Source organism: Heloderma suspectum, chromosome 4, assembly GCF_057233095.1.
Source record: "Heloderma suspectum isolate Gila_16-S chromosome 4, 16-S_ref, whole genome shotgun sequence".
Lineage (NCBI taxonomy): Eukaryota > Metazoa > Chordata > Lepidosauria > Squamata > Helodermatidae > Heloderma > Heloderma suspectum.
The window spans coordinates 233,274,029-233,294,680 of NC_139461.1; the positions used below are offsets into that span (position 1 = coordinate 233,274,029).

Sequence of the window (20,652 nt, forward strand, 5' to 3'; positions counted from 1 at the left end):
TTGCATTTCTTTTTCTTTGGGATGGATTGAGTTGCTGCCTCCTGAACAATGTTACGGACCTCCGTCCATAGTTCCTCAGGCACTCTGTCTATCAGGTCTAATCCCTGAAATCTATTCCTCACCTCCACTGTGTATTCATAAGGGATATGATTTAGGTCATACCTGAATGGTTTAGTGGTTTTCCCTACGTTCTTCAATTTAAGCCGAAATTTTGCAACAAGAAGCTCATGATCTGAGCCACAGTCAGCTCCAGGTCTTGTTTTGACTGACTGTATAGAGCTTCTCCATCTTTGGCTGCAAAGGACATAATCAATCTGATTTCGATATTGACCATCTGGTGATGTCCATGTGTAGAGTCGTCTCTTGTGCTGTTGGAAAAGAGTGTTTGCTATGATCAGCGTGTTCTCTTGGCAAAACTCTATTAGCCTTTGTCCTGCTTCATTTTGTACACCAAGGCCATGCCTGCCTGTTATCCCGGTGATTTCTTGACTTCCTACTTTAGCATTCCAATCCCCTATGATGAAGAGGACATCTTTTTTTGGTGTTAGTTCTAGAAGGTGTTGTAGGTCTTCATAGAACCGATCAACCTCAGCTTCTTCGGCATCAGTGGTTGGGGCATAGACTTGAATTACTGTGATGTTGAATGGTTTGCCTTGGATTCATACTGAGATCATTCTATCGTTTTTAAGATTGTACCCCAGTACTGCTTTTCCCACCCTTTTCTTGACTATGAGTGCTACTCCATTTCTTCTAAGGGATTCTTGCCCACAATAGTAGATATGATGGTCACCTGAATTAAATTTGCCCATGCCTGTCCATTTTAGTTCACTGATTCCCAAGATGTTGATGTTCAATCTTGCCATCTCATGTTTGACCACCTCCAGCTTACCTTGATTCATTGATCTGACATTCCAGGTTCCTAAACAATATTGTTCTTTACAGCATCGGATTTTCTTTTCACCACCAGACACATCCACAGCTGAGTGTCCTTTCGGCTTTGGCCCAGCCGCTTCACTCTTTCTGGCGCTACTTGGAAATACCCTCTGCTCTTCCCCAGTAGTATATTGGACACCTTCCGACCTGAGGGGCTCATCTTCCGGTGTCATCTCTTTTAGCCTTGTGCTACGTTCCATGAGGTTTTCTTGGCAAGAATACTGGAGTGGGTTGCCATTTCCTTCTCCAGTGGACCACATTTTGTCAGAACTCTCTGCCATGACCTGTCCGTCTTGGGTGGCCCTGCACGGCATAGCTTATGGCTTCACTGAGTTACGCAAGCCCCTTCGCCACACCAAGGCAGTGATCCATGAAGGGGGACTTCCTGTTACAACATCGTTATTTACAGTCCCTGGTATTTGCTGTTCCACATTATCTACACTAGCTGATAATGTAGCAAAGGTACCAGCACTTAGTGCTTACCTGGAGGTGAATGGTTTTTTAATAGCAATAAATGTGTACATATAAATGGAGGTCCCCCCCCCCGCCAGCCCCCTCAAGGAAATGTTAATGGAAATTGGGAATCTGTTAGTTGTAATTTTGCATTGAATTTACTATGAAGTCCTGCTGAGATGAAATGGGGGTATTACTACTTCGGGATCATTGTGAAAGGGCTGAGAAACTGTTTGATTCTTAGAGTCATCTCAGGAAGAATTGGCTTCCTTTTCTCACAGGAAGGGTTCACATGATCACCGAGGGAAAATAAGCCACACTGGCTTATTTTCTGTCCCCACGCATGCTGCTGTTTTAAAACTGTGCAGCTGCGAAGGGGCACAGCTAAGAAACGCAGGTGCAGGCGCTGCCTCTCACTTTAAATAGTCATTGAGCTTGGGAGTGGGGGGTGGGGGGAGCCAGCCCTGCTGTTTTGGAGCTGTGCAGCTACGAAGCAGCACAGCTGAGAAACGGTGGATGCCTGTGGATTCGAAGCTGCCCAGCTAAGAAAGGGTGGATGCCAGAGCGGATGATTTTCATGAACATGTACTCAGAAGCACTACACTGAGCCTGTGTTTGGGGGGGGGGAGCCTGTTGATTAGGCAGTTAATATACATGGAAGACAACGTGCTAGTCGCCCTCCCTCCTCGCCAGCTCCACGCTCTCTGCTCTCAGCCCCTCTTGCACTCCCGCTCTGCTCAGTCTCCCGGGGGGTGGCGGCTGCCTGCCTGCCTGCCCGCCTCATAAACATGTGTGTATGTGGGGTTTGTCATGAACATCCACTCATAAGCAAGTCCTCCATTGCACTTCGTTGAACACACGAGGGAGGGGGAGCAAGACTCGGCTCATGGGCTGCCCCGCACCTGCGCAGTTGCTGACGTTCATTTCTACTTGCGACGGGACTCGCCCGCCTCATCTCAACTAATGCCGCTTCAGTTCCCGTATATACCTCAGAAGCGGAGGAATACAGCACTGCGTGTACCAGGGAAAGAGCTAATTCATTTCTGTGAAAATGTGGATTTTGTCCAAATCGCTTCACAAAGCATTTCTGTTTAGATTGGCCCTAGCTTTGAGTAAGCTCAGTGGGAGGAAAGGAGGATGAATATTTTCTACCCAGTGCTACATTATGGGATATTGCCATGGAATACCCCATATTGGAAAATGACTCCTAGAAAACGAATGACAATGACACCATGGAAATTACTACTAGGAAACATGTTTGTTTGTTTATTTATTATTAACATTCGTATACCATCCTATCTGTTAAAAAGCCATCAAGGCAGTGAATGCCCATCCTCTTTATGTATCAAGGATTCCTTCTTGCTGGGCTCTGGATAACCCTCCACTTTGCCTGCAGTTCTGGCTGGAGAAAATCAATTAGTTTGCCCATCACTGGGGCAAACTAGGGATGTCAGAGAATTCCGCCACGGATCTCGGGGAGGCCGAATGCCAGCGCATTCGGCCCCCCGAAATCGGTGGCAGAACGGTCTGCCACCCCCCCCGCTACCCCCGGGATGAGACTTACCTGGGGCGGATCTTCCTGGCGGCAGCGGCGGCTCTGGTGGCGGCTCCGGCGGCGGTGCAGCGGCGGCGGCGGCGGCCGGTCTTCCGACTGGCTGCCGCCGCCGCCATTTCCAGTTTTTTTTAAAAAAAAGACGTGATAGGCTACATAAAGATTTACGTAGCCTATCACGGCTAGGATTTTTAAAAAATCGTGATAGGCTACGTAAATGTTTATGTCATTTACTACGCTACGCTATTTGCGTTCCCCTTATTTTCGCCATCTTAGTCTACGTAAATCTTGACATAGACTAAGACGTGCCAAAATAAGGAATGCAAATTGCGGCGGCCGTGGCCGCCGCCATTTGTGTACGCGCGTTGTTGTTGTTGTTGTTTTAAGTCAGCCATGATAGGCTACGTAAACATTTACGTAGCCTATCACGGCTGACTGCAGGGATGCAAACGGCAGCGGCTATGGCCGCTGCCATTTGCGTCCCTGCTAGCCAGTGGCCGGATGTCCGGCTGCTGGCAGAGCCGGCCGGCGGCTCCGCAGAATCCCTGCAGAGCACAGCTGGCCGGCCAGGATTCCGGGGGGGGGAGGAACGGAGCACCTCCCCCCCGTCCAGGATTCCAGGGGGAGGGACGGAGCGCCTCCCCCACCACCATCAACACAATCCACGAAAGGTAAGTGACTTTCGTACATCCCTAGTGCAAACTAGAAGTTTTGATTATACTAATCCTGAGGCTGAGGACCTAGCCTACAAGTAAGTCCTGTAAACATCTCATTTATGCAGTTGGCTTAATCTTCAAGAAACCTCTGGAAAGCAGCATAGTCTAGAATTTAAAACATGACATTTGACTTGCTTGGAATTTATGTCTGTCACCAACCCCCTGGAAAGCCATGAAACTTACCATGACAGAAAGAAGGCTTGAAAACTAACCTTACCTCTAACATAAATGATTCTGTGATATTTTTTTTTCTGTTTGGTAGAAATAAGTTTCAAGCGAATGACTCCCCATGTGAAACTGAACTCCAGTTCAAACACACTGGCAACCATTTAAGTGACTGCTCCTAGCACTAGGAGGCATGCCTGGCAAATGGGTTTTTTTTTCTTAGTCATTTCCATGTAATTTGGGTCAGTTTTCACCATGCCAACTGAACCCTGCATTATTACAAGGTTGCGCTTTTGGAGCTGACATACAGCTGAGCCACTCAGAGCTGCTCAAGCAAATGGCTTGCCACATGGAACCCTGTTCATACGCTTGCATTGCAAGCAGCTACTCACTACATCACAGTTTGTATGTATGAAGCCGGTCTCGGGGGTGTAGTGCAATCTGTGTCAGGACTATACCTACCACCTCCCAAGAACACACGTGAACCAGTCCTTAATGTGCTTCGCTTTTTGAGCAAGTGAAGCTCACAAATAGCATGTGTAGAGACGTACCTCAAAAAGAAGACTGGCTGTGCCCCGCCCCCCAAACGTAGCCTGGCTCCTCTGCCACCAAGTTTGCAATGCTTTTGATAGATATACATATCAGCAATGAGCACTTACTGGGTTGTCTGTCTTGCACACACCTATACACATGCCCAAATTCAGACGGATCTGAATTTACAGTGCCTATCATCATCACACAACAACAATACACAACAACACAGTTTTTACAGAATTTAAAAACTGCTTTTGGGGAAGTGCTGTCACAAGCCCCCAGCCAGTGCATAGCTGGCTTCTACCCCAAACATGCAGATTCTCAAGAGGAGATTGTACATCCAAAGTATTGAAGTTCCACAGCAGTTCCACTTCTCAAAGAATGTGCATGTCTGACACTTTCTGTGTTGGACCACAAGGGCTGAATGGTACTCATCATCTTACCTCTGCTATTTATTGTGAATGTTCTTAAGAAATGGAGGATTCTAATCTTTCAGCGGCCGTAGATGTTGCCCATGTAGCTGAGGAAGTGGTGGCTCCTACCTGCACTGTGGCTCCTACCTGCAACTGTGACACTAACAAATCAAGTCCAAACTGGATGTCTCATTGGGATTAGCCTCCCTAGAATGGAAGCTGGATGACTGTGTTTGGAGCTCTGTTCCACTTTCAAGTCTTCCAAATGTACACACACAGAGACACACACACACAGAAAAGGTTTCTTCAACTGTGCTACGCACAACTATTGGCACAGCAGGACATGTGGTGGCCAGATGGGCAGTTTGGGGGCTTAAAGAATATGTAAATAAATAGGTTTTCTTTTCCATCTGTTGCTTGCCCTTCTTCTGTGGTTCTAGTTTTTCATTTTCCTTCATCCCATTGCTGATAAAAGCACCTCTATCTTGTCCTTTATCAGCAAGTTGTTGGAATCTACTGTTTTTCCATGTGCCTATGTGGACACAGCACATCCTACTTGGCTTCCCTAACACCTCTATTATTCACCTAACGTCTAAGTAATGGGTCATTCCAATTCCCAAACAGGCAGCATCTTCTTTGTACAACACTTTGTTTCTATTATTTTCCTCTTCACCTGTCAAAGCAGCAAATGGAGGCAGGATGGAGGAGAGGTCTTTGGCAGCAGTAGCTGCCTCCTGTCCCCTGGTAAAGAAGTGTAAATAAATATAATAAATATAATAATAATAATAATAATAATAATAATACAAATTTATATTGCACTCTATATCAGAGCGCATTCCAATTAACCCCCAAACATACAAAATAATAATAAAAACAAAGTCAATAATTACACATTAAGTAAACTACTAATCAAAACTTTAACTACTTACATCCGATCAATTAAAACAACAACCAATTTGAAACCCAATTAAAAACCAATTGCTCCTCACTCCATACACAGAGGCCTACGGCTCAGACTCAAACAAACAAGTTTTCAAGCCTCATACATACATACATACATAAATAGTGTTTAACTTTCACTGAGGCTCATGTCATCCTTTAAAGAGGACAGTACTTTATTTTAAGAGCTGCCAGAGGACCATTCTCTACTGGAAGGTGTCCTTTATTTCCAGGCTGTCCTGTTCAATTCTGCTTTAAAGATAAAGAGCCATCAGAACTGTTGTCCTTCAACAGGTAGCACCTGGACAGCAGACTGAACAGGCAGCCACACTATGGTGAGAATTATTGTATTTCTCTTTAAATTATAATAATTATTTCTAAATTTGCATATGTAATATAAATTAGCAGATGTTGTCCTCATTTGTCCTCTTTTTTGGTGATGAATCAGTGGACAACATATTTCACTGAAAAGGTTCATACATGAAACAAGTGGAGTAATAAAAACTGTGTTTTTTAAATCAGAAATAACAATTCTTTTCTTTAACTCCTACTGCCAGTAACTAAGCCCTAGGAGAGGCTTTAGAATGGGGGGAAAGACTGGGCAAAAGCCAGGAAACCACCAAACAATCGGTGGTGAGGGGGAAGGGGAAGGGGCGGGGCCAGGGAAGGGGAGGGGCCATTTGGGGAACCCTCATGGGCTGGATTTGCTCTGCAGGCCTCAGGCTCAACACCCCTGCTCTAGAATAATCACAGAATTCAGACATCCCAATATTAATGGAACACAGTGTGGGAAGTAGCAACAGGTACTTTGTAATTCATTAATTCCTTGTGGACAACTGCTTTTAGTTCTACAGATTGTGACTGTGTCACCCTCCTACAACTTCCAGTCTTGTAGGGTCATGTTCTCAGTTCAAGATTTCAGGGCACTGGCTCAAGTCAAGTTCCTCCATTAAGTTACCAATAGCTTTTAGGGTTACTGTTTCCTTTGATGCTTATGAACAGAACCACTGCATGCTATCTGTCGTTTTGAGATTGGACTACCCTATCCCTCACACACCGATGTAGGCTTTTTCCCATGTGGCAAATCCCTCATTTCAGTGGTTCTCAGACACTGGATAACAAGTACTGCAAGCATAGCACAAGGAAAGATCCTTGGATGTGCATTCAGGTGTATGGATTGTTTCTCAGTTCTAGCTGAAGGCCCTTTGATTTCCTTTTTCAAGCAACAACCAGCAGGAGTGGAGTTTATGGTTGCATTATCTTTATTTCTGTGGATTGCTTATCCCCGGCAATCCTCAGACAGATGCAGGGCTCAAAATAGTTAATAATGAATTGAGAATGTATGTTTTCCAGTTCCTCTGCAGCCTCAAAGCATTTGCTCCGCAATGCACAATAGGCTTACAATGGACTGTTTAATTAAACTGAAGGAAAAGTTCTGGGGCGATGTTTTAATTGACTTGGATAACATTTCAGAAAAGCTTAATAGGGGAATGTAGCCCAGAGACTACAAGGACCTCTTGCTGGCTCCCTGGGGACTTAAACCAGCAAATTATATTCAGCAGACAGATGGGTTTGTTCTAAGTTGAAAAAGCTACCAATGATGAGGACCTCTGCCTCTTGTGTTGTGGTCAACGTGTTTGTCATAACATAGCAAGTATTGATGGAAAAGAAGATCATTCTCATCTGAGCTGGTAAATTGCAAAGTAAATAAAAGGAATTACAGGAATGATCTCTGTAGACCTCAGATTTTCAGTGGCAAGAAACAGACTGTCTACTGCAGTTTTCTCCAACCTGATGCCTTCCTGAAGGCCATGCTGGATGGGGATGATAGGAGTTGTAGTCCAACACATTTGGAGGGCACCAGGTGGGGGAAAGCTGGTCTAGTGATACAATTATTTGAGTTAATGTCCTATTTAGCCCACCCCCCATTTGGTACTGAAAATATTTCCTTGAAGGAGTTTCCTACTATCATGGAAACAATTGCACTCTTAGCAATTCAAGTCTAAGTTACTACTGTGTGAAATGTTGTCTCTTTTTATGCTCCCTGGAAAAACATCAAGGGGGCTGTGCTACATTTCCTTATGCACACTACCAAGTTCCACTTCAGACTCCAAACTTATTCTGTCGCAACCAAACATTTTGTATTAGAAAGCAGCCTCCAAAATCTTGGAGCATGCCTGCCGCTGGAAATGTCAGTGTGGTGTTGAATGATTTTTTTTTGTCTCATTCCTGTTGGTGCAATAGAAAAACCAGCATTAAAAAACTTGAATTACAATGTGATACAGGCTTACCTTGTAGTGACACACAAAAATAATATAAGGATGGTGAGGGATGCAAGAAGAGGGCTCCCTCTCACTGTTCAAGCCATCCTGCAAGGTACTGGTGTAAGTAACAAACACACATGGGTCACCTCACAGTTGGATTCCTCTAGAAATACAGTAAGGTTCAGATGCTTCATAAGGCAATACAGGACCAGGACAAGGTGGAGCATCTTTGCTGGTCCCAAGCACTCTATCCTCCCAATCTAGCTTTGGGACTGAAAGACCCAGGAAAAGTGTGGGTGCATGGAGGGTAAGTTGTAAGCAAGCACAATTTGTGACATTGCACAACATCATGACTGATCACAGGGCACGTCAGATAAGGCATCAGCCTCAGCTTCTGATTTCCTGGCTCTGTGGAGTTTGGACCAATGTGAGATAGCCTTATTGTCTGGTCTTTTAAACTGGCAGGTTTTTTGATGATTGAATTATTATTTGTATCTACAGTATTACAACATGTGTGTTTACTCAAAACTCTTTCTTAGGGTGCTTCCAGATGAGGCTTTTCTCATGCAATTGCCCTGCCTCAAATACATAATTTTATGCAGGGTCCAAATGTCATGTAACCCTCCCATGTTTTCCCACTGCTTCTTTCATTACATAGCTGCACAATGTCTTTTGATTGATAGCACTACGAGCCTTCCATCTGAAAGCACTCTGAGATTAAAAAAAAGTATTGCAGAATCTGAACTGCTATATCATACTAGGCTTCTCTGGAGATTAAACATGAAGATGCTGTGCTAGTCAGGGATGCTTAACAGTCTGTTCTATTTTGCTTGAAAATTCTATCAACTGTTTAACATTTAGATAAAGAAATATGGTAGAATTATTTATACATGTATCTGAAATATACTGGTAAATACATATTTCTACATTAAGTGAGCTTGTTGACCAACCTTCCATTTAGTCAGCTTTCCTGGAATGTCCAGGAAACTCTGGCCATGTCTGCTCTGTAGGACATTCTGGTTACACTTTGTGCAGTTTTGGCTGCAATGCCAAAGGATGAGTTGTATGACACTGTATATACCTTGAAAATTAAAAATAGGGTGGCATCGGATTAGTTCAGTGCTGATGTAGTTCTTGAAGTCATGTGACACAGGTCATGCGTATGATTGAACTTGAATGCTATCTGGAATCTGCAGTCGGGTTTTTCATTAGCATGCAGGTGATGTAAAACTTCAGCATGGCACAGAGATGGTTGTTCACTGATGTGCAACTGTTTTAAACAGGTTTGAGCTTTTTGTACTGGTGGTGCATGAGTTTGCAGGGCAACTTAAGCACAGAGATTGATGTGCTATCTTGCAGTTGATATTCCTATTTTCCACAGTATTCCTTACTCACTTCTGCCCAAAATAATCACAGCTATCCACAATCACTTAGTCTGCCACTTACATTTCAGTTTCCAAAACACACACACACTCCATAAAATCTGGGTCAGTTTAATGACTCAGCCAACTTCTGCACTATTCATTTCCTTTGGACTCTACTGATGTAAGGGCAGATTGAAATGTCAGCCTTAACGGTCCATTTCCTGGCTATCTGTGGCTGAAGTCAAAACTCCTTAATGTTAAAATTTAAGAAAGGCTTGGGGCAAAGGAGGAAGAGGTCATGGTTGTGATAGTTTAATGTGCAATTTACCCAAGTCCAACAGGAACATCTTCCATCTTCATGGTCCCATTCAAGTGGAAAGCAACATCTGTTTTCTAAAAAAAATCCCTTATTCCTAGTGTCTGACATTTCTAGATTTCTGCAGCTGTTATGTTAGCTTCAGTGACTAGGCAGCTGGGAAATTAGATCTCACACTTCAAGGCTCAAGCAAACCAGGAGAAAAGGTTCCCTTGTACCTCAGGTAAGATGGGGAGGGTCTTATGAAAGGGGATGTTCAGCTTTCCTCCAGACTGGTAAAGGTGCCTTTGCCCCTCCTTTTTACACTGCCTCTGCATCTCACATTGGGAATAAAGCTGCATTTGGATATCTTCTGCAGCAGGGCTGGGGAACAAGCAGCCTGTAGTCTCGATGCTGCCCATGGGGGGCTCCCCAAATGACCTATGGCCACCACCCCGCCACCACCCCTGCAGGAGTTAGTATTTTATTTCTATTTAATTGTACTAACTATTTTTAAATTTGTATCTCTGCATATACATTGGCTTATGCACATTGTATGCAAATCTGTGTCCTCTTCTGACCTTTTTGTGATGCATTTTCTCTTTTCTGGAAATGCGTTGATAGCCAGGAACATGAAATTCATATGTAAGACCAGGAATCATATAATGTATCAAATAATACAGTGTCCACTTGAAGTTCACATTACAAGCTCAGCAACTCCCCAATATGAAGCCCGTGTTCTTTCCTGAGATGGGATCACCAGCAGGGACATCTTTTTCTGTGCAAATTGTAGAATCATGTGGTACATCCCAGCAGATGATCAGCAGTGACCCTTCGTAATGGGAATGCCCCTTATAACAAAGCTTATGCTTAATCTCTTTGTCCCTGGAAGAAGCAGGAAGGAGGACAACCTTGAGAATTATTGTCTGTGATAGGGCTGTCACTTCATATCAAATACCATGGGGAGCTGAGAACATTAGAAGGTGAAGGGCTTCATGTCATCCTTCCTCATGGACACGTATACATATTCTCCTGCAACAACCCAGTCATTTCCTTTATTTCCCATTGGAATATAATCAGCATATAAAGGTAGATCACATTTTCAAATGCATTTGAAATCTTTCATGAAGACATTTTCAGTGCTGCCCCCCCACCCCCCAGCAATGCAGCGCTGTTACTTCAGTGGGCTAACCTAGGGGTAAATTCATTCAGAATTCATCATCCAATTATTGGATGCCATGAGGGTTATTGTGCATTTGCTTCTTGAATGGTAGAGCCAAAGGAGAAACAAAGATCATCCAGTCAAACCCATAATGTCAAGATAGCATCTGCATTTTCAATACCAATGATTCCCAAATGATGAATTAGGATCCAGAAAACATGACGATATGTTGTCCCTTGTGGATTTTCTTCCAAGTCATATCCTGGAAGAGACAAATGTATTGCCAAATAAAAAATTTTGTTGCTGGTTCTCCTTGGGAACAGGTTAAGGAGGAATTGTTGTATATCCAGCAACATGCATTCATGTGATCTTGATATTGTGAGGCTGCACATACCACCTCTCTCTCACTAACAGGGAGACAGAAAGGAAGGAGCATGTTTAACTCTTTTAGTTTTTGTGGCAATCCCAACCTTTCCACCTCCTTTCTAGAACATGTCTCCAAACAAAGGACATACCTAGGCTGCCAGACATCTGTAGATACCAAAATCTGCACTACCAAAATCTGTAGATACCAAAATCTGCAATGTCCAGGTTGACTTCTTGCCTTATCCCCCCAGGCCATGCATGATCAGGTCGTCTCAGGCTATTTTAATTCCCCACCTCTGTATGGGAGTTCCCCTGCATCCATAGAAATACCTTTGATTGTCAAATCTTGTTTTGTCTTCAAGTGGCTGGTAAAGGGTCAAAACTAAACCAGGCTGTGGCGCCCCAGCTGCCTCCCCTCAACTTCCTGCCAGCTGCAAGCTGCTTTGGTGAGTTATTCTTAGGATTTAGGCTCCTGGTGGGTAACATCTTAGCTAGTTATGTCTACATTCCATTTTATTTTAAAAGCAATTGTCCATTTCTGAATTTCTCTCTACTTGGTTTGTTGAATAAATATACTCAGCTGGAACGGAGAGTTGATTTACCTAGGTAGGTCTTACTTACGTGCTAGGTTGGTGCATTCTACCACCATTGCAAAGAGATTCAAGGAAACTCTGGGAAAGGATTCTATCCTTCTCCATAGGTACAAGTCATAAGGCTGGATTCTCACATGTTCAGGCCAAGAGTTGTTTTTAATCACATACGTGGTGGCAGCTCTACTGCGGGAATAGACAAAAATAGGTGTCTTGCAGTCTGTCCTGCCTTGCAGGATGGGAAATACTGACTCCCATTTGTCATACCTGGAGTATGCGGCAAGGAAAGGGCTACTACATGTGATCCTTCTTGCCAGCTTTTTGTGATATGGATTTGAAAATTTGGCTTTCTTTGCCAAGCTGCCACTGCTGGGCATGAAAAAGGCACCCATTTCCCCCCTATTCTGCCTCAACCTCTAAGCAGATAGGTACTGGACAGCTGCATATAGTTGGATGCTCATGGTCAAGATAGCAAGGTAAGTGTGACATAGAGGGGCCTTCAACCCAGGCACAGGGAGGTTGAGAAACCTCTTCCCGTTACATGAAAAGTACACGCAGGACACTTATCCAAGTTGCGATGTACCTTGGATAGCTCCTTTAGAGTTCTCACTGGTTCTAACTGAACCCAGAGTGGATTCACTGCCCCACTGACATCAGAGCCACCAGCCTCCACTGATGCAGGATGTCCAGAGATGGCAAATGAAAAACAAAGATGTAAACAGTCCCTGAAGTGTAGAGCTCAGAGTAGGCTCTTTCTGCTGAACATGGGGTGCCAAATCCACTTTTCCAACAATATACGTGGCATCTGAAATACAAACATTTATTACGATTTGTAGGGCTGTGATGGTTTTGGAATATGGGTCATCCTTGAAAATAAGAGGCATCAGGCAACTAAGCATGGAGCCTTTAGAAGGCAAAGATGGATATACACAACAGTAATATTTTGCCCCGCTTGCATTGGCTGCCTGTTATGTTTCCAAGCCCAATTCAATGTGCTGGTTTTAACCTATAAAGCCTTACACATCTTGAAACCACAATACATGATGGAGAGCCTCTCCTGACCTGAACCTACCCATACTCTACGATCAATATCTGAGGCCTTCCTCCAAGTGCCACCTCCAAGGGAGGCTTGGAAGGTGGCAACAAATGACAGGGCCTTTTCAGTGATGGCCCCTGATTATGGAGTTATCTCCCCACTGAGGCCTGCCTGGCACCAGCACTTCATCTTTTCAGCACCAGGTTAAGACTGTCCTCTACTCCCAGGTATTTAGTGGTATATGATGGGGCATTTATGCCAGCTGTTTGAACAGGTCTAGTATTTTATTGAAATTGTTTTTAGCTGTTTAAATTAGGGCTGTGCACCGCTTTGGTCCAAAGCCCAAATAATGAGGCGAAGTGGGTTGATTCGGAGGTGCCTTGTCTTGCTATGAAGCAGATCAGAACAGCACCAAGGTGCCCCAAGTTGAAGCAGGTCACCTGTGAGGCGCCTCGGTCTGCCTTGTATATTCAGAGCTCTTCTTTTGCCTTCTGAGCAGCCCAGATAGGCTGTCTCCAAAATGTATCAGCTTCTGAAAGATCACGTGGAGGGGAGGAGTAGAAGGGAGGGGGGAAGGGGAGAGGAGAGGAGGCAGAGGCACCAAATGCATCAATTCGAGAAAGATCTGGCCACCGGGACGGGCAGAAGATGAGGAGAGAGGGGGGAAGGGCAGAGGAGGAGGAGGAGGAGGAGGAGGAGGAGGGAGCTGTGCTGTGAGTCAGCCTCCATTTGCTCATTATGAGAGAGGTGGTGTTAGTGGAGAGGACTAGAAGCTAGAGCAGTGGTCTCCAAAGTGGAGACAGTCTGTCTGTCTGTCTGTCTGTCTGTCTGTCTATCTGTCTGTCTGTCTGTCTGTCTATCTATCTATCATACTTTCTTTTCCTTGTTCCTGGCTTACCTCCACCTCCCTTTCTCAATTCCTGTATTCCTTCCCTTCCCATTTTTCATCTCCCCCCCCCAAAAAAAATTAAAACTCCTTTCTCTTCTGTTAGGATTATAGTTAGTCCCCCCGCCTTTGCTTGTAGTTTAGTGTTTGCTTTTATTTTGTTCGTGTGTGTATGTGTGAAAGGAGTACACAGTCCACGTTTCCAAAAACAGTGGGCAAAGGACTACATATATTAGCCGCTATTATTTAAATAATATAAAACTACACTGTATATTGCAAAGCAAGCAAGCCCAATATGGGGTCTTGGGAGGGGCAGAGGTGGGCGAGGTGCTGCTGTGCCCTCCTGGCAGGGTTGCTGTGTTGCTTCCTGCCTCTGTCAGTCCCGCAGACAACTGTTGTTCAAGCCCGTGTGCCCGCCTGGCAGGGCTGCTGCCTTTGTTTGCTTCCTGCAGCCAGTGTTTCCCAGGCAATTCAGCCAGAGAGACCCCGAGGTTATTGACTGTGAATAGCAAAGAAGTACTATTTGCACTTCAAAGAAACCGATAACAGAGTTTAGGGATAGTGACCGCTTCAACACCTAACTTGATTATCCCTTTGTGAACTCTGGTTTGAGTTTCTGAGAACAGCACATTTTACCTGCACCTTGCACAAGAACTCCTGGGCCAAACTGTCCATGCACAGCCCTAGTTTAAATTGTTGTAAAAAAAAATATATTTAATTTTTTATGCTGTATTTTATCTTGTGAATTGTTGAGAACTGCCTAGAGAGCTTGGGCTATTGGGTTGTATAGAAATGAAATAAATGACAACAATTATAATAATATTGAAATTGTAGAATAGCCAGAAAGCCTCAAACTCACTGTGTGAAACTTGAATCCTGCAGCAAATAAGCTGCAGTCCCAAGCTCAGTAAAGAAGCGCTTGTACCAGGGCTGCTTTTATTGGCCTTGCACTGACACAAGCGTCATGAGCAGTGTTGGTTTCAACCACCATGGCTGGGCCTCGTGCTGCAGACTGCCAAGTTAGGGCTCCCTTCCTGCCTCCTCCTTGCCCTGAAGGCAAGGGGTCCTTGGCAGCCTCCCCTCCTTGTCCAGCTGCTCCTGGCAAAGGTGTAAAGGGAGGCATCTCTGTACATCCACCCAGCAGCCAGAAAAGAGCCAATGAAACCAAAGAGTACAAACAAGTCTGACCCAGTTTTGACAGGTGGATCTCATGAGAGGAGTTGCTTTACACCAACACATAATAAAATGGGGGGTTAGCTCAGCTAAAGTTCCATCATTATAGATTTCCTGTCTGCCCCTTCCTTTGGAACAGGCTGCTCCTAAATCTTAAGCTTGCTTGGAAAGACCATTGCAAGCACTTGCTGAGTACATTGCTTACACATAAACATGTCCACTAGTCTCCCTAAAACTATTCAGGTTGGAGCCTGTTTTCGATTTCAGCATGTGTTAGGGTTGCTGTGACGAAAAACCAGTCTCAGCCACATTAACCCCATTGGCCCTGGCCAAAGTCTGATTCATGAGAACCTGGATGCATGTCGAAATGTGGGCTAGCAGTACAAGTGTGCATGCTAGGCACATGATTACTCCATTGCCCACACAGTGCCCACCTTTTCCAGTATCTTGCCACCTCTGACTCTTTATCGGAAGACTTTGTAGTAGCATGATAAAAGGTCAGTGCTGCAAAGCAGCCGGTGCCCAGTGACGAAACGGTGTTAGGATGCAATCCTACTGGGGTAGGCGGCCGCCTCCAAACTCAGAGGTGACCACCTATCCGATGCAGGGCAGGAGAAGCGTGGAGGGGATCGTCTGCTCCGTGCTTCAGCTGCCCTGCTTTTGCAGCTAGACAGCCCATTTCAGAGCGGGGGAAGTGGCTGCCGGATGACATGCTGGATGTGTCGTACCGGCATTTCCGACTTCCCCGCCCCAGAACCCCCCCCCCCAGGAACGCCCCATTCTCTCTGCTCTGTGCTCCTCTTCCGAGCGTGGAGCACAGGGCTGTTCTGTGCTGCCTACGAAGCAGTGTGGGAGCGGGGGGAGATCGGTTCTCAGGGAACTGACCTCGGAGGTTGGTTGTCAGAAACCGATGTGTCCTATGGCCATCTGGCCGCTGACTAGCAGCCATAGGATTGCTCCCTTAACTACTTCACTCTATGTACAACAAACTCAGACCCCGTTAGCAATCCACATTTTTTCAACAAATATGTGGGTCATGTGAATTGGTCCTAACTTGGACAGGATCAAGATTCCTGGACGACTGTGTGGCTTTCATCGCAAGTATATACATGTACACATTGATTTTTTTATAGCAAACTAGTTTGTGGGTAGATGGCAAAACTGGACATTTTAGGGGCACTGCAGTTAACAGGCTGGTAACAAAGTGTACAAAGAAAAGGCCTGCATAACAGAAATCACTATGGCATTCCTGGAGGGAAAGCAAAGAGGGTTGATTTGGAGATGACATCCTGCTACAGACAGAAAACAGAAGTGTGTGCATGGTAAAAAAATAAACAAATGCCTGTGAGGTGGCCAGGTTGTAGTTTCTGAAGGTCCCACTCCTAGGAACATGTAGGGTCCATGGAAAATTTAAAATCCTGCTAACAGGAGTTTGTCTTCGTTTACTTATTTAAAATATTTATATAACACCCTTCAGCGGAGTTGTTCCCAGGGAGGTTTATACAATTAAAGTATCAAAACAGTAAGTTAAGCAATGCATACCCACTCTTTGCAACTCCAGTTTCTCCTTCCAAGTTCCTTGAAGGTGGTTCCACTTTTCAGTTGTGAACTTCAAAATCGTTTATTTCTTCTGGCTGTGTCCTCTGGTTGTTAGAGCTGGAAGGCAACTAACTTTGAGTTCTATATTTGCCAGTAAGATTAATTGAGGTATATTAAAATTCAAATTTGAAATCCATTGAAAGCTTATTAAATTTGGCATGTTGGTTACTTGATACTTCATTAATTTCAGTCCAGCCATAACTTTTACCCACTTTTACACATTTATTTGGAAGGAAATCTTTATAATTTCTGTAGAACATTGCTAAAGTAATATTTAGGACAGCTGTGGTAGAAAAAAAGAGAGGTTTGTCTCATTTTTTAAAAAACAAACAATTAACTTTTAAAATAAGACAATCTTAACAAGGCAGATTTGATTATTTAGATGTTAGTTTCCATTACTTTTTGTGGCTTTTCTCAGTCTTTGCCAATTTCAAAATTGGGAGCAAAGCTGAGACATTGCAGTATCCTGTTTTAGGCTGCAAACCTATGCACATTTCCTTGGGAGTAAGCCCCATTGAACTCAATAGGAGTTACCTCTGAGTAGATATGCAACTTCTTGCACAGTTTACCACAGCAATAGAATATGTGGAAATGGATTTGGAATGACACGTGCTGTACCGTGGTCACTAAGGTTGCTAGATTGCAGTTGAAAGATCCACACTGTAACTATACATTCCTGACGCAGAAAACAAGGGAACGGTAGTTTCCTGCATGTTCACCTTAATTTCTGTTGTCCAGGTCTCCCTGTTGTGTGGCACAGCTGGAGTCCTGCTCGGGGTGATGGTGGAAGAAAGCAGGAGAAGGGAAGAAATGGCCAAAAGAAACCTGTGGCTGTGTTGTATCTCAATGCACTGGGGAATTTAAAGGTACAGTGTTGTCTGGGCTGCAACCTGGCAACTCTAAATCACTATATTTACTATTTGAAACTCCCCCCCTCCCCAGACTGGAGGAATACTCTCTCCAGTACTGAAGAGAGTTATTCAAGAGAGAGAAAAGCATACACTGAAGAGAGTGAAAAGCACAAATGTGTACATACCCAGTGTTTGCTTCTGATGCTAGTTAATATTGTTGTGTATCTAGCACACTGCTGTGTAAAGCTGCTGCAGAGATGAGCTCACTTCCGGTTTAGAAATTTAAGGTATCCCTGCCCAAGCTCTGATGTCAGTAACTCCAGCTTACTAGCCAAGTGGAAGAGATTCCCAAATTGCCAATTTTACCATTTCTTAGGGACTGCTGCTCTGCTGAGTCTGCTTTCTGGGGTGATGCAGCCACCTACTGGCTGGGATTCGTGCTAGTAAATGTGCATTATTGGACACAGTTCTGTTTTGAATCCTGCAAGGAGAAAGTCACCCTATGTTCTAGAGATTTGGAGCTATGGAACAGATTTTTTCCAACTTATTTAGATACGTATCAGAATTGGGGGACTCTGTATTTACATGCACATTTTGCTAATGGAACTTAGCTTAAGAACGCACAACTCTCAGTGTGAGTGTCAATAGATGAAAGGGTACGGTGAGACAGTCTCATATAAGCTGAAGATTCCCATACCTAAATTTGCTTGTTTTCCTGTTCCCTCCTTGTCCTTTTTGTAGCACATCTAGATAGTAAGCTTGTGAGCATGGACTGCGGTGTCCTTTTGAATCTTCGTACATCACTAAGAAAACTTTAAGATGATGATGATGATTGCAAGGTGGTGATGGGACAAAGACCATAGTTGGGCAGTCAACATGAGAATTTTCTGTTCTTCTGAACTGTAATGAAATAGAAATGAATTTTAGGATAGAAGTAAAAAAAAAACCTGAACAGAACTTGGGATGACACTATGGACTTATATTATGGGACTTTACAAGGCGCATTGGCACAAAAGGGTCAGAATATTACTGTGACGAACATATAGCACTTATGAAAGTAAGCATGACAATAGCAAAAATGTTCCTGTTCCAGGATGGTCCTCAATTCACTGAACACATAGATTTTTTTATGACTGCCATAATATATAATATTATATATATATATATATATATATATATATATACACACACACACACACACACACACTATATGTATATATAGTTTAATATATATATATATATATATATATATATAAGCTTGAAAATGACCAAAAGTACAACAATTTGACCCAAATTCTGCTTTTCCTAATTTCAGTGGTAGTACTAGTCACAGTGCATTTTTTAAAAAAATGCAAAGCTGCTCTGGGGATAGGTGTGCTGGTAATGTTATAGGTTGTAGATCATAGGCACTCTCCACAATTAGCTTTTCCCTGCTTCAAACTGAACCATGTTGAAAATGTGCAGAACCAGTTTTTCAGAGTTCATCTCTAGTCAGAAAGATGTATCGTGGCACTAAATGCAGGTACTTCACTTTTAAACTGCCTGTTTTTACTCTGAATTCACATTACAGTTGGAATTAAGCTATGGCCTGTATCTGTCTCTCATTCTCTCTCTCTCTCTCTCTCTCTCTCTCTCTGATCTTCTTTGACTAGAATCTCTTTGAGATTTTCTTCTACAGTTAACTGGCAGTTTTCAAATGCTGTGTTTGAAAACAAAATCTTCTCCTTCTCTTTCCATTCAGTTTGGTAGCTGGAATAGCAACGAAACTAATTTTCTTCTTTTCAAAGATGATACCTGGCTGGCTCGTGCCAAACATCTCTGGCAAATGAGGGCCTGAAGGAGACATTTACCATGCTGCTTAAGTGTCATAGCTATCATTTTAACTGGAACAAGAAACATGCGAATCAAATTATCTCTGTTTGTCTCTCTCTCTTTCTCTCTCTTCCCAACAGGGCCCCCTGGGCAGGTGGAGTTTGTCGATCAGTTAAATCTCCCTGAACAAGCACTGCTGGTTGTAATGCGACTTGTTGAAGCTTTAGAAAAAGAAGGTACTGAGCAAAGTTCTATTGGTGCTAGGCTTTTCCCTCCGGCATTCTGCATCCTAAACTGCTGATCTGTATATATTGCAATTTTGTAAATCACTGACTGTCCAGAACACAAAAAACATATCCAATATTTTATGGTGCAGGACAGCTATGCTTAATTGAACAAGGGATTCCTGTACCTTCCAACATTTCTAGAAAGCAGTATGGGGAGGCAAGGCAAGTTGTGAGGAAAAGCAAATTTCTGTCTTCAGCTGCCACGCCTCTTGCTTTTTCTTTGCCTCCCAAAGAGAAGTAAGGATGCTTGAGGAAGTTGCTCTTCGTGAATTCCTGTATGAAATGGCCTCTTGGGCTAATGCACAGATCAAAATGTAGGTATCCACCAGATTTCACACTTCTCCAAACGTTGTAAAGCAGTTCTTGGTAGTTTAATGTATCAAAATATGCATTTAAGTACATAATTTGAAAGAAAATATGCATATAAATATGTATGAAAATACAACTTGAAATACATGTTTTGAGAGATGTTTTTGTTACTTTTAAAAAGAGGATCTTTTGGAAAATGAATGGAATTATAGGTAAATCCCATGAATCTGGAATCAGATTCCAGTCCGTGAATCTGGAAAATGAATGGAATTATAGGTAAAAGGATGTGAAAGTGATTGGACCAGAAATAGGCTGATTCATCCATTTCACAAAGCAGCCTTCTCCAACCAGAGTCTCTCCAGATGTTGTTGCCTAGAACTCTCATCATCCCTGACCATTGGCCATGCTGGCTGGGGATGATGGGAATTATAGGCAACAATACCTGGAGGGACCTAGCTGAAAGTTTGGATTGTACTACCCACCACTGGGCTCAGATAACACTGCCAGCTGTGCTACCTCTGGACTTGTGTGCTTATTTCAGCATCGGTGGCTCTGCATAGAAACTGGCAATTAGCAACCCAGCAATCATTTGCAACATTACGGGTGGTCATGGAGTGCAACATTTGGGCTTGTATGTTGCTCTACAGGTGTGACCTATCTGTCTCTTTCTATTTATTACATTTACAAGGTCTGGATTTAGTTGATAAAGGTACTAAAAAGTTGGTACTGTATCACATACATTAGTACCATTGGAGCGTATGGATTCATATATACCCATGAGCAAGCTGAATGAGAAAGCCACTTCCATGGGGTTCCCAAATTTAAAAATTCAGTACACATATTGGCAAGTTCCAAAGTAACCTAGATAATACTAGGCCAGCCAAAATAAGTACAATTGGCAGCTAAACCCAGCCATTAGCTACAAATGTAAAATAGCTGGCTGTCGAAATAAT

The 20,652-nt window shown here is 43.6% G+C and overlaps 1 protein-coding gene and 1 long non-coding RNA gene across 4 annotated transcripts in view; one reads left to right on the forward strand and one right to left on the reverse strand.

Moving 5' to 3' along the window:
* LOC146348229 (phosphatidylinositol 3-kinase regulatory subunit alpha-like) overlaps positions 1–20,652 on the forward strand; it is a 138,767-nt gene that overhangs the window by 14,231 nt on the left and 103,884 nt on the right. For 2 of the 3 annotated variants that reach the window (XM_084852633.1, XM_084852634.1), the window contains exons 3-4: positions 11,519–11,602; positions 19,244–19,339. In XM_084852633.1, coding sequence (XP_084708759.1) covers positions 11,519–11,602; positions 19,244–19,339 — 180 coding nt within the window. The remainder of the gene's footprint in view (positions 1–11,518; positions 11,603–19,243; positions 19,340–20,652) is intronic. The other variant, XM_084852636.1, reaches the window with a different exon arrangement.
* LOC146348230 (uncharacterized) lies at positions 10,273–17,717 on the reverse strand. The gene is made up of 4 exons (XR_014790570.1): positions 17,477–17,717; positions 16,384–16,497; positions 11,778–11,932; positions 10,273–11,052 (listed from the first exon to the last, which is right to left on the reverse strand). It is a non-coding gene; the product is annotated as an uncharacterized LOC146348230 (long non-coding RNA).